The sequence below is a fragment of the Myxine glutinosa genome, unplaced genomic scaffold (assembly GCF_964187855.1).
Source record: "Myxine glutinosa unplaced genomic scaffold, kmMyxGlut1.1 SCAFFOLD_1776, whole genome shotgun sequence".
NCBI classification, from domain to species: domain Eukaryota; kingdom Metazoa; phylum Chordata; class Myxini; order Myxiniformes; family Myxinidae; genus Myxine; species Myxine glutinosa.
In genome coordinates this window covers 43,959-57,964 of record NW_027617871.1, presented here as the reverse complement: position 1 = coordinate 57,964, position 14,006 = coordinate 43,959, and the positions used below count along the sequence as shown (strand labels likewise).

General features: G+C 47.0%; 1 protein-coding gene across 1 annotated transcript in view; it reads left to right on the top strand.

Moving 5' to 3' along the window:
- The window catches only part of LOC137414939 (WD repeat and FYVE domain-containing protein 3-like), a 58,601-nt gene that overhangs the window by 17,886 nt on the left and 26,709 nt on the right, over nt 1-14,006 (top strand). Inside the window, exons 8-9 of the mRNA XM_078769248.1 lie at nt 8,470-8,617; nt 8,789-8,943. Coding sequence (XP_078625374.1) covers nt 8,470-8,617; nt 8,789-8,943 — 303 coding nt within the window. The remainder of the gene's footprint in view (nt 1-8,469; nt 8,618-8,788; nt 8,944-14,006) is intronic.

Sequence of the window (14,006 nt, the reverse complement as noted above, 5' to 3'; positions counted from 1 at the left end):
TAGCGCTCTTGGTTCAGTGCAACCTCCATCTCCATGCCTGCTCCCTCTGGTCTGGCTTGGCAGGCAAGTCTTCTTCCTTAGTGCATGATGTCCCTGGTTTAGTAAAAAAAAAAGCGACAAGGAGCTCTGTTTTTAAGCGGCTCAGCCAGGGCAGGGCTTTGTGGGCACAGGATCCAGTAGGGGTGCATCTTCTAGGGGTAAAGGTCAAAGGGTGACTTTTGACCTGCAACAGCGGCCCTCCATTGTGCTTCCCGAAGCACCGCTTCTCTCTCCGGTCAATCATCTATGGCCAGCGTTACGTCGTACCGAGCTGTGGCTCGGTCCCTAATGTGTTTTCCAGATCACCGCCTTTTCCCACCAAACACGTTCAAATAGGCAGAAGGTTCAGGCTCCTTATGAGCTGTGGTGTGTGTGAGTTGCGGTGGCCAATGGAGATGATTGTGTGCGGTGCATGTTTGGTGGGTTGAAGCAGGGGAGTTATAAATGAATGGGTTCTTTGATGCGTTGCTATCGTCTCAAATGTGTCTGGAGGAATGGAAAAAACAAATTTGTACTGTGTCTAAATGTGTCTGAAAAGAGAAGATACCGAATTAAATAATGTTTTTAAAATGCGCAATGGTAACCATTATAATTGGGCTGGGGATCGCTGGTTATGGGGGAGGGGCTCATGTGGCAGATTGAGGGGGGGAAGCCGCCGCTGATCAGAAATTCACACTCTCACACTGATCAGCTGATCAGGCAAATCCTCCCATCTACTTTCTCAATAACCCTCTCAAAGAGGTTCAGTCACTCAATATACAGACATAGTGGCCCATATACCGACATAACACACACCATTTGCCTCTCTGCCACCACCCATGCCATGACTACAGGGTTTTTCACCCCTCAGCCCAAATTGGGCCTGAGGGGTATTGTCGCCCGGGCGTCCGTCAACTTTTGGTTTCCGTCAATTTCAAGGAGAACGGCTTGTCCGATTAAATCCATTTTTACAGTGTGTGTTGGGGTTGAGTAGAGGAAGGTTCCTTTCGAAAATGGGCGCGCTGCGATTTTCAATACGGCCGCCACGGCAGCCATCCGGGCGTCCGTCAACTTTTGGTTTCCGTCAATTTCGAGCAGAACGGCTTGTCCGATTAAATCCATTTTTGCAGTGTGTGTTGGGGTTGAGTAGAGGAAGGTTCCTTTTGAAAATTGGCGCTGCAATTTTCAATATGGCCGAAGTGCAAGATGGCCGCCACGGCAGCCATCTTGAAATTGGTTTCCGTCAATTTCGAGCAGAACGGCTTGTCCGATTAAATTCATTTTTGCAGTGTGTGTTGGGGTTGAGTAGAGGAAGGTTCCTTTCGAAAATGGGTGCGCTGCAATTTTCAATATGGCCGCCACGGTCGCCATCTTGAAATTGGTTTCCGTCAATTTCGAGCAGAACGGCTTGTCCGATTAAATCCATGTTTGCAGTGTGTGTTGGGGTTGAGTAGAGGAAGGTGCCTTTCCAAAATGGGCGCGCTGCGATTTTCAATACGGCAGCCATCTTGAAATTAGTTTCCATCAATTTCGAGCAGAACGGATTGTCGGATTAAATCCATTTTTGCAGTGTGTGTTGGGGTTGAGTAGAGGAAGGTTAACGGGCATGCTGCGATTTTCAATATGGCCGCCATGGCAGCCATCTTGAAATTGGTCTCCATCAATTTCGAGCAGAACGGCTTGTCCGATGAAATCCATTTTTGCAGTGTGTGTTGGGGTTGAGTAGAGGAAGGTTCCTTTTGAAAATGGGTGCGCTGCGATTTTCAATATGGCCGCCACGGCAGCCATCTTGAAATTGGTTTCCACCATGCATGGGCTTTTTTTGTATACTGAATCGAGGCTCGTGAAAGAGCTGACAACCGCGAGGGAAAGACAGCACAGGGGGACTACGAGGGAAAGACAGCACAGGGGGACCATGAGGGAAAGACAGCACAGGGGGACCACGAGGGAAAGACAGTACAGGGGGACCACGAGAGAAAGACAGCACAGGGGGACCGCGAGGGAAAGACAGCACGGGGGACCACGAGGGAAAGACAGCACGGGGGACCGCGAGGGAAAGACAGCACAGGGGGACCACGAGGGAAAGACAGCACAGGGGGACCGCGAGGGAAAGGCAGCACAGGGGGACCACGAGGGAAAGACAGCACAGGGGGACCACGAGGGAAAGACAGCACAGGGGGACCGTGAGGGAAAGACAGCACAGGGGGACCACGAGGGAAAGACAGCACAGGGGGACCGCGAGGGAAAGACAGCACAGGGGGACCGCGAGGGAAAGACAGCACAGGGGGACCGCGAGAGAAAGACAGCACAGGGGGACCGCGAGGGAAAGACAGCACAGGGGGACCGCGAGGGAAAGACAGCACAGGGGGACCGCGAGGGAAAGACAGCACAGGGGGACCGTGAGGGAAAGACAGCACAGGGGGACCGCGAGGGAAAGACAGCACAGGGGGACCACGAGGGAAAGACAGTACAGGGGGACCACGAGGGAAAGACAGTACAGGGGGACCGCGAGGGAAAGACAGCACAGGGGGAACACGAGGGAAAGACAGCACAGGGGGACCGCGAGGGAAAGACAGCACAGGGGGACCGTGAGGGAAAGACAGCACAGGGGGACCACGAGGCAAAGACAGCACAGGGGGACCGCAAGGGAAAGACAGCACAAGGGGACCACGAGGGAAAGACAGCACAGGGGGACCGCGAGGGAAAGACAGCACAGGGGGACCACGAGGGAAAGACAGCACAGGGGGACCGCTAGGGAAAGACAGCACAGGGGGACCATGAGGGAAAGACAGCACAGGGGGACCGCGAGGGAAAGACAGCACAGGGGGACCGCGAGGGAAAGACAGCACAGGGGGACCGCGAGGGAAAGACAGCACAGGGGGACCGCGAGGGAAAGACAGCACAGGGGGACCGCGAGGGAAAGACAGCACAGGGGGACCGCGAGGGAAAGACAGCACAGGGGGACCACGAGGGAAAGACAGCACAGGGGGACCGCGAGGGAAAGACAGCACAGGGGGACCACGAGGGCTGAGGGGTTACGCCCGCTTTCCGGTGCTATTTATTTTATTTTATTCAAGAACCCTAAATAATTCCCATTCACTAAAAACTATATCTGTTAGGAACCAATCATTTTGTATGTAGCCTAATGTTACAGAAAGATGTAACGTGATCCTCAGAGTTTTCAGGTATCACATGATACACTACTGGTCAAAAGTTTTAGAACACCTCCATTTTTCCAGTTTTTATTGAAATTTACGCAGTTTAATGTCTGTACTCTGAAATTAAGCATAGAACAAATAAACAATTGAAGATAAAAAAGAAATCATAGAATCATTTTGTTTAACAAAATTTAATTTAAATTTTTGACTCAGCAAAGTAGCCACCTTTTGCAAATATAACCGCCGAACACACTCGTGGCATTCTTTCTTCAATGCAAATCAAATATTGTTCGGGAAGTTCGTCCCAACACTGTTGCAGAAGTTCCCACAAATGTGTTGCACTTGTAGGTTGCTTTGCTTTCACCCTTCTGTCCAGTTCATCCCAAACCAGATCGATGGGGTTTAGGTCTGGAGACTGTGCTGGCCATTCCATGATTTGAAGCCTACCGTCTTGTTCTTTTTCTCGAAGGTAGTTTTGACATAGCCTGGAGGTGTGTTTCGGATCATTATCTTGCTGTAGGATGAACCCCTGACCAACTCGGCGTATACCAGAGGGTATTGCATGGCGCTGCAATATGCTGTGCGAGCCCTTTTGGTTCAGGGTGCATGTCACTCTGTGCAAGTCGCCAACTCTGGATCCAGCAAAAGAGCCCCAGACCATCACGCTGCCTCCTCCATGTTTGACAGTTGGTGTCACACACTGAGGAACCATCATTTCGCCTCCTCGGCGACATACAAAAACCCTGCGTGATGAACCAAAGATTTCAAATTTTGATTCATCCGTCCATAGGACCTTCTTCCAGTCTTCAGTAGTCCACTACTGAAGCAGGTGCTTCATGGCCCACTGGCCCAGGCAAGCCTCTTTTTCTTATTTTGCCATCTTAGCAATGGCTTTCTTCGATCTCTTACTGCCACTCGACCTGTCAAACCTGCAGCTCGAAGTCTTCTCTTCACAGTTGAAACTGAGGCTTGCTTACTTCGACCAGTGTTAAGCTGTGCTTGAAGCTGTTGTCCTGTGAGCCGCCTATCACGCAAGCTGTTGACTCTCAGAAACTTGTCTTCTGATTTTGTTGTGGCTTTGGGTCTGTCAGACCTCTTCCTGTCAGAGTTTCCTCCAGTTTCCAATATACTACTTTCTGCAGTGCAATATTGTCCAAATAATGCTTCAGAGGGTGTAATAACAGTCTGTTCCAATACTGCTTTTATACAGACAGGGGGTTTGTAATCAAGTAATCAGCAGAGGTTGGGACACCGGTAGGAATTGTTTGCATCAACTTACAAGGCTTAATTTACTTACATTGCTGCAGAACAGCTGTAAGTTGTTAACCCATTACTTGTTCCCTGAAGAAGGCCTTTTTTTAACAATATAACTGTGTAATTTACATTATTTTCCCGTTTTTGCTAACCTAAACTTTTTTTTAACCTCGAGCAGTTTACTGCTTACCTTTGTACCATTTCAGGTTATTCACTGGACATTAAACTGCATAAATTTCAATAAAAACTGGAAAAATTGAGGTGTTCTAAAACTTTTGACCGGTAGTGTATATCAGGTGACCCGGCAGTGACGTTTAACGGTTTTCACTCAGTCACGCCTACACTCACTGTAGAAGAACACTCGTTTCTCGCCGAACATTACTTCAAGAATGCATCCTTAATGCTTCAGTCACATTTGGCTCGGCGGCCGTAGGGTCTAAAAAAATCTACGGCCACTAGCAAGTATAGGGCGGCCGCAGTATTTCCACGGTCACACAATGTAGCAGTCACATATGTTTTTATTTTTCGGGTAGCCGCACGGGGTATTTAGAAATTGTGGAGACCGAAAACGTGGGGGTGCCGTACGGTCTCTGATTTGATGTCGCATGGTGACCTTAGGGCGTCCCTGCGGCGGCCATAGAATTTTCAAGGCAGACGCAAGGTAGCCTCAAGGTGCCCGCAAGGCGACCGCAGGGGGGCCCTAAGGCGAACGTGCGGCCAGACGGACGGTAACGAGTGGGTATATATACCAGTTCTTTTTCATATGTATAACAGCACTTACAGTTGTCATGGCTACGGCTTGTCGAATTGCTACGGCCAACCTAGAAATGAAAAAAGTTATAACTCCGCGCTATAATTCCACGGCGACCCCTACCGCCTGTAAAAGATAGCCATACGCCCTAGGGCCACCCTGAGGCCACCTCAGAAACTCTGCGGCCGCCGCACTTTTCTGTCAATTTAGGGGGGGGTACGGCCGCCGTATCCTAGCCATAGAGCAAATGTGACTGAGGAGTTAGGGAATGTCAAATTGCATTTAAAAGTCGCTTTGGTGGTCATACGAAACCTTCAAAATCTGTGATATGGAGACTGGTGAAGCAGTTCAGAGGAACAGGCTGCGTGAAAGTTCCAGCCACATGTTGTTACACCAGAGAAGTTGGATGAAGTGCGGGAAAGAATGGAAGCACGTTCGAAGAAATCTGAGACGTTCAGCACAAGAAGCTCACTGTTTATATTTCAGTGCAAGCAAGGCGGTCAGACACTCAAACTTTATCCCTACAAAATTCATGCAGTGCTTCAGTTACTGGAGCCAGATATAGATAAATGTGTAGCCTACTGTCAATGGTTGCATTTTTCATTTTTCAACACTTTCAGCACTTCATTTAAGGTAATCAATATTGTGTGTGGATCATGTTTCGTCTTTCTGTAGCATTAGGCTACATTTATGCACAATATTAGGTTCCTAACTGATATAGTTTTTAGTGTATGGGAATTTTTTATGGTTCTCGAATAAAAAAGTCACCCTGTATCTGTTCGTCCCACCTTTCCGCACTGACCAAATGCTTGCTGATCTCTTCCAATACTATTACTCCCATGTCATTACTCCTTCCATCCCCACCCACTTGCAACAGCTTGCATCCTCCTACGACCTACCAACCTCCTCTCCCTGTCTCCTTTCCATCTGGTCTCCTGGACACATAACACGACCAACTTCCTTCTCTGCATCATCTCCACCACCTCGACTCCTCTCCCCCCAATTGATCTCACATTCAAACTACCTAGCCGGAACTCACTTCTGAACCGCTGCCTGCCTGGCAGAGCAAGTACCATCTTGCTTCGTTTGGGATGTTCAGGTCATCAATCAGCAGTGCTGCCTGGATTGACCTGCTGTACCGACACCTAATATACTCGCCTGCTGCCCCCATCCTGCGCGTGCGCGCGCACACACACACACACACACACACACACACACACACACACACCGTTTTTTCATTTCTGTTCCTCACAATTCTATCTCTCTCTTTTGTTCACAGACACACACACACACACACACACACACACACACACAATTAATTAATTGTACAGTATCGGTTGTTCCTAAACTTAAATATAAATAATTTCAAGGATTGTTGTAAATGATGTTAATTTCACAACATCCCATGTTCAACTTTATTTAAATTGTAAACCTCAAACATAGTTTCTCCACCTAAAGCAAGAACCTTAACCCGTAAGCAATTGACGAGTTTCCCGACTGCATGGATCATCAGCTGGGCACCGTTCTTCCTCGAGGTTTCAATCCTTTCAGCCCAGGACCTCTCCAAACGGCGGATCCACAACCTCGATCATGGATCCACATCAATAGATGGTACATCAGTAGATCCACAACCTCAGTTGCGTCCAGGCAGTCAGTCAACCCATCAATGCAACATCACTTATTCCAACTTTACTCGCAATCGGATTTAATATCATATATTTATAACTTTTGACCGGTAGTGAACACACACACACACACACACACACACACACACACACACACACACACACACACACACACACACACACACACACACACACACACACCTTCTCTTTCACCGCTCGTCTCCCCCCATCCCCCCTCCTCTTGTTCTCATTTTCACCATCAACACTCGCCTCCTCTCCATCGCCCGACTCACTCCTCCCTCACCCAATACAATCCTCCCTCAGCAAAGTAAAACAAAGTAAACATTTTAAAAGTAAACACAGTAAATGCTTTTCACAAGTTATTCTCGCCACTCAGTTCGACCCTCGACTCCCACTCCTCCTGGACTCCTTCGTGCAATCCTCCTTGTTCAGAATCTCTGCCAACCCTCACACTCTCAGTCGGCTTGTTCTCTACCGCGTGTAGGCCTGACCCACAAAGGAAGACCGAGCCGAGTCCACCACATGTCAAGTCCCCAGAAGCGAGGATGAAACGCAGAATATTGGAGTCAAAAGAATGCCAGTGGATGGTGAGGAGAGACCATGGAATAGTAACTAGAAGTGCAGAGTGGGATTTTTTCAGAAAAAGGTATATAAATAGTTCAGGTGGAGAGTGGTTTAAGTAATGCCATAATATATTTTGAGGGAAAAAACGCTTCAAGTCCTGCAATTGGCAGACCCCAGCAACTGGAGCAGGCCTCAAGTCTAATGATGTCATTGACACGTGAATATATGAGTGATGGTTAAATATATTAAAATCCAAAGTGAATAGTTTCACTGAATTATATCCTGGTAACAAATGTCTGTACCCATAAGGGTGATGCAAAGAGCAATTATTGCTCCGAGATACATACATCAATTGCCAAAAACTCGTTTAAGGTCTTGCATGTCAGCATATAAATGAATGAACTATAATTTTCAGAATCAGGAAACTTTCATCTTTCCTGTCATTTTCAATCAAATAAGGGATTGGATGTGGGATCATCTTGAGACTTATGTTGTCGATATGTTGTCGCATGATGTTATTTGTTCCCCAATCGATTTAATTTCGCACTTTTTCACTTCATAAATTCGAACTCAACATGCACAGACTTTACTCCATGGCCACCTGAACAACAAACAAAGAGAACTTTGTCGACCGAAAAAGCTGGGGGCAGCATTTCGGTCACCAAGTAACCTTCAACAGGGAACAGGCAGAAGACGTGTACACAGGTTCTATTATTTCCATTCATAGAGAAAAGATGGTCATATTGGGTTTGGATGGGGGCTGGCCTTGGTGAGGCAACGATGAGAATGCTGGTGTGCTGGTCCAGGTGTTGCATTTCCCTACCTCCACTTCCCTCTTTGTTAAAGCCCACTTCTCCCGAAGGCAAGTCCTTCTCTACCACCACTCTGACACTTCCTCCTCTCTGGAGCGGTCTCGTAAGATGCAGGGACGCACAGTTTGTTGAAGGTTCCTTTGGTGCCAAAAACATTGGATTTGACTCTTGTTAGACCAACTGTTCCTGCTTGGTTGTGCCTACAGCTTTCCGGCCATCCTTGTTTCTTCTTAAGTTCTATCTCAAGTTTTGCTTTTGTTTTTCAGCTCTTTAAAAAGCCTCACCCTCCAAAACGTGTGAGAAGCAAGTCCAGTGGAGAAAATCCAACCTCAGCACTGGCAACAGGCGGACCAAATGACAAGCTCTTCTTCCACCACCTACACAACTTGAAGCCTTCCCTCACCACAATCAAGGGTGCACATGCACTTTTCATTTTCTTCCTAATCTAGCGTATTTCTTTATTGTTATATAAACAAACATACTTTTTTTTAACATACTCTATCTTGCCCATATGCAATGATTTACAGTTCGTTTATTCAACAAACTTTCATAACGAATAACCTATCCTCCTGTCTCGTCTTACAGAACTGCGGGAAAGAGTGGGACAGATCGTGTGCTTAGACAAGCTCGTCTTGGCCGTGGAGGAACATCGGCTCTTAATCCCTCCTCAATACAACCGTACTTTCTCCTGGGGCTTCGCAGACCTTAGCTGTCGGCTAGGTTATCATGAGTCTGACAAGGTCTTGATGTTTGCCTTTCGTCAATCTTTTTACACTCAATGTAATAAAATAAAAGTTGGAACATGTCACGTGCCCACTTACCTATTCTGGCACATAAGATTGGCCACATAACGCCAATCTTATGTAATTAATTAATTAATTAAGGGTTGGATAATTCATGCTGCATTGCATACATTTTAAAAACAATATGTAATTATTTTTTTAACAAAAAAAAAAAACAGAACTAGAGCGGCACTCAGTAGAGACCATACCTCTGCCTGGTTGGCCATATCACTTAAATCACTTTTAAAATTCTACTAGCTGGATCCGGATCAGGATCTTCATCAAAATTGAATCGATTCTTCCTTGTCACACACAACCTGTCCAACAAGTCTCATCCAAATCCGTCCAAAACTTTTTGAGATATTTTGTTCACAAACGGACAAACAAACAGACGGACCTCCATCCACCTTTGTGATCCACAGAGGTGAAAACATAACCTCCATCCACCTTTGGTGGTGGAGGTAATAACAATCTACTACTTTTCCAGCTAAACCTTATGGAATGCATATCATATTTACCACAGTGATTTGGTAGAGGCCTGGCAAGTTTAGTCCATTTCCTTAAAGTTTGAGTGTGAGTTCTCGCCTTGGATGGTTACCTCCACCACTGAAGGTGGATGGAGGTTATGTTTTCACCCCTCTCTGTCTGTTTGTTACATGCGAAAATCGAAGATTTTTCAAGTATATTGGTTGGTCTTGTGCGTTATTCTGTCTTGTGCGTTTTGGGTCCTCGGGTTGTTTTCAGTCATCGGGGTGTTTTGGGTCATCGTGGTGTTTTGGGTCATCGGGGTGTTTTGGGTCATCGGGTGTTTTGGGTCATCGGGGTGTTTTGGGTCATCGGGGTGTTTTGGGTCATCGGGGTGTTTTGGGTCATCGGGGTGTTTTGGATCATCGGGGTGTTTTGGATCATCGGGGTGTTTTGGGTCATCGGGGTGTTTTGGGTCATCGGGGTGTTTTGGGTCATCGGGGTGTTTTGGGTCATCGGGGTGTTTTGGGTCATCGGGGTGTTTTGGGTCATCGGGGTGTTTTGGGTCATCGGGGTGTTTTGGGTCATCGGGGTGTTTTGGGTCATCGGGGTGTTTTGGGTCATCGGGGTGTTTTGGGCCATCGGGGTGTTTTGGGTCATCGGGGTGTTTTGGGTCATCGGGGTGTTTTGGGTCATCGGGGTGTTTTGGGTCATCGGGGTGTTTTGGGTCATCGGGGTGTTTTGGGTCATCGGGGTGTTTTGGGTCATCGGGGTGTTTTGGGTCATCGGGGTGTTTTGGGTCATCGGGGTGTTTTGGGTCATCGGGGTGTTTTTGGTCATCGGGGTGTTTTGGATCTACAGGGTGTTTTGGGTCTTTGGGGTATTTTGGGGCCATTTGGGTCTTCAGGGTCTTTTGGATCCTCTGAGCTTTTAAGGGTATTTTGGGTCTTTGGGGTCTCTGGGGTCTTTTGGGTGTTTTGGGTCTTCAGGATCTTGTCTGTCTGTTTGTATGTCAGTCGCCGACAGGTCACAATTTTCAACCGATTTTCACGAAACTTCACCAAATGGTAGAGATGGTCATAAGGAAGAAGCCTATTGTTTGTGGGGTCAAAAGGTCAATAGGTCAACAGAGGCCAAATGTGACCAACTTTGTCAAATTTCTAAAATCCTCAATTTTCATCCGATTGACTTAAAATGTTAAGAAGATTTGCATATCTGGACACTGAATTCAACCACCATTTATATTTGAGGTCAACATCAGCCAAAAGGTCAACATAGGCCATATTTCTAAAATCCTCAATTTTCATCTGATTGACTTGAAATTTTAAGAGGATTTGCATATCAGGTCACTGATTTCAACCACCAAGTAATTTTGAGGTCATCATAAGCCAACAACTTCTTTTAGGGATTTCTCAAGTATCGTGTTCCGTTTCCGGTCTTGCTGGCGACGGTTCGTTTTTTCGCAGGTCTCCACGCTCTCCATCGAAATCGAAGTTAAGTCATTGTTCCAATTTGTATTTTCGTTATAACTGTATTTCTTTTATGGTGTATGTACGTTTATTGTCCCGTCAAAGATTTTCGGTGCAAATCTTTCATACCTGTATTGAAAATCGCGTTAATTCGTGTCGTCTCGAGGTCTTGTACAGTGTACACTGTACAACCTTGAGGCTTTGTTTTTCTCTCAGCGCCTGTCGTTTGTGATCCAATAACTTTCGTTCTCTGTTTTCGCAGTCTTTCCACCCCAAAGCCTACTTCCTTATGTAAATCTCAACTCAAAAAAAAACAAAAAAAAAAGACTACCTTCTCTGTGCTCATTCGTTTATTCATTCTTATTCGTTCGTTCGTTCTTCGACCACGTGTTTCTCCCCCATTTCCCCAGATAGATTGTCAAATTTCAATTCGTTATTTTATCGTCCATGTGATATTGTTTGATTATAGTTAGTTTTGGTTTGAATTTCCTGTAACTCGTAATTAATTAATCGTTTTCTGCCCTTGTGTGTGGCCTTGTAGTTGTACCCCCGTCGGTGTTTTGTTAACTTAAGTGTGTTTTGCTTGTCTCTTGGTTTTTTCCCTTCTACCCCGAACATAATACTGTCTAACGTTCTAATTCCCCACCCCCCCCCCCCCAAAAAAACCAAAAAAAACCAAAAACATTTATTTTATTTTCTCCACGTGTACTGTTGTCTCATCCTGTATTTTCTGTCCAGGTGTGCTGTTCGCCCCACCCCCATTATCTCCTTGCCATCCACCGTTTGCCCTGTTCACGTGACTCGTGGTGGTCCCTCTCGGCTCTCCCCCCGTTGGTATTTTTGTGCATATAAGATTGTTCATAGTTCTGTTTAAATATTTTTAAATATGTTTAACCTTTCCCCTTCTGTTTTTTATTCAGTGGTATATTACAACACGCTGTTTTTCTTCCTATTTAAAAGGCTTTTCTCAATTTCCTCTCCAACTCATTCCACTTCAAAAAAAAGAAATTCAATATCTTATACGTCTCCCTCACTACATGGTCTAAATTCACATTCATTCCATCCCTCCTCCATCATCCTGAACCGGATTGCTAACTTGAAAATCACAACAAACCCAATTTGTTATCAATGTTCGTCTTTCATTAATCATCCACTTTCTAAACTCCCCTCTTGCCCCTCCAATCCAAATCCCCCCCCTTGCACCTACACTCCGAAACTTCCCCCTTGCCCCTCCACTCTTAAACTCCCCCCTTGCCCCTCCACTCCTGAACTCCCCCCTTGCCCTTCCCCTCCTAAACTTCCCCTTTGCCCCTCCCCTCCTAATCCCCCCCCCTTGCCCCTCCACTCCTGATCTCCCCCCTTTCCCCTTCCCTCCAAAACTCCCCCCTTGCCCCTCCCCTCCTAAACTCCCCCCTCACTCCTCCCCTTCAAAACTCCCCCCCAATCCCTCCCATTCAATTCTCCCCCCATACCATTCCTCTCCAATTCTCTCTCCTCCACCCTCCTCCTCCAAGCTGCCTCCTCCCCACTTCGTCTCCCTTCTATCTCATACCTCCACCCCCCCAAACCTTCTACTTTCCTCTGCCCCCCCCTCAAACAACCCCTCACTGTGCCGCATCCCTTCACCAGCAAACCTTTCATCCTCCTCATCCTTCCCTTTCTTGGAACTCTTCTGCAACATCTGAAACACTATCAACTGCTCTCCCTACCTCCCCCTCTCATCCTTCATCTTACCCTACTCCTCCCCTCCCCTGTCCTGTACCCGATGCTCCCCCTCTCTCTTCATTAACGGTATGGACCTCAAACATCTGGGGCCTTCGCTCAAACCTGACTGATCTCTCCATACAGGTTGCTTCTGACAATCCAGACTTGATCTGCTTAACAGAGACTTTCCTCCTTCAAGATGTCTCTGATTCCTTAATATCTCTTCCTGGTTACTCCCTCCTCCGGTATGATAGACCTGAGCCTCGGCCTGGTGGTGGGGTGGCTATCTTTGTCAAAAACTCTCTTCCTCACTCTCCTTGCACTGCTCTCTTTCCTCCTCACCCGCAGGAGTACCTCTGGTTACGGCTTCCTCTCCGCTCCCACCTTTTGTTCATATGTGTTCTGTACCATCCCCCAAACAGTGATGACTCCATCTACATTTCAATGTCTGACAACATGGACCAACTTCTATCCACTCATCCCAACTCTCTCTTCCTCATATGTGGTGACTTCAACTGTCATCATGCCACCTGGTTGGGTGTGGGTTCCTCTCTCACTAGTCATGGCACCTCAGCAAAGGACTTCTGTGACTCACTGGGATTGACACAATCTGTCAATTTCCCGACCCGGATCTCAGCCAATGGAGTATCTTCTCTTCTAGACTTGGTTATGACAAACTTCCCTGCTAATGTCTGCTGCTCTTCTTCTGCTCCAATCGGTTCTTCTGATCATGTGCTTGTCAAAGTGGACATCTCTCTGGCCATTCTCAGAGAGCCTCCTCAGCGTCGACGAGTCTGGCATTTCACTCAGGCCGACTGGGACGGTCTTCAAGCAGCCATCAATCGTCTGGATTGGTCTCCCATCTCCACTGCCTCTGACATCAATTCTTCCTGGGAATTCTTCCAAAGCAAACTGATCTCTCTCATGCACAGATTTATCCCATCTCGCCTTCAATTGTCTTACCCTTCCTCCCGTCCATGGTACACTGAATCTTGTGGTGAGGCAGTTGCCCTGAAACAACTTGCCTTTGCCTCTTGGAAGGCTAATCCAACTGAAGGAAATCTCAGTTCCTTCCACCAAGCTCGGAACAAGTGTGTGTCTACCCTCAGGAGTGCCAGGAAGCACTATCTCTCCTCACTCAAGAATGAACTCTCAAACCTGTCTCCTTCCTCCAAATCCTGGTGGCATCTGGTCAAATCCGTTTCTGGTGTTTGTTCCCCCTCCATCCCCTCCCTTACCTCAAATGGCCACACAGTTGACATCGCACGTGACAAAGCCGAATGCCTCAACTCTGTGTTCGCCTCGAAATCCTTAGTCCCAAACCCATCTCTCTCTGTTCCCACCTTTCCCAGTCGAACCCAAATGCTCCTGGACTCTGTGTCC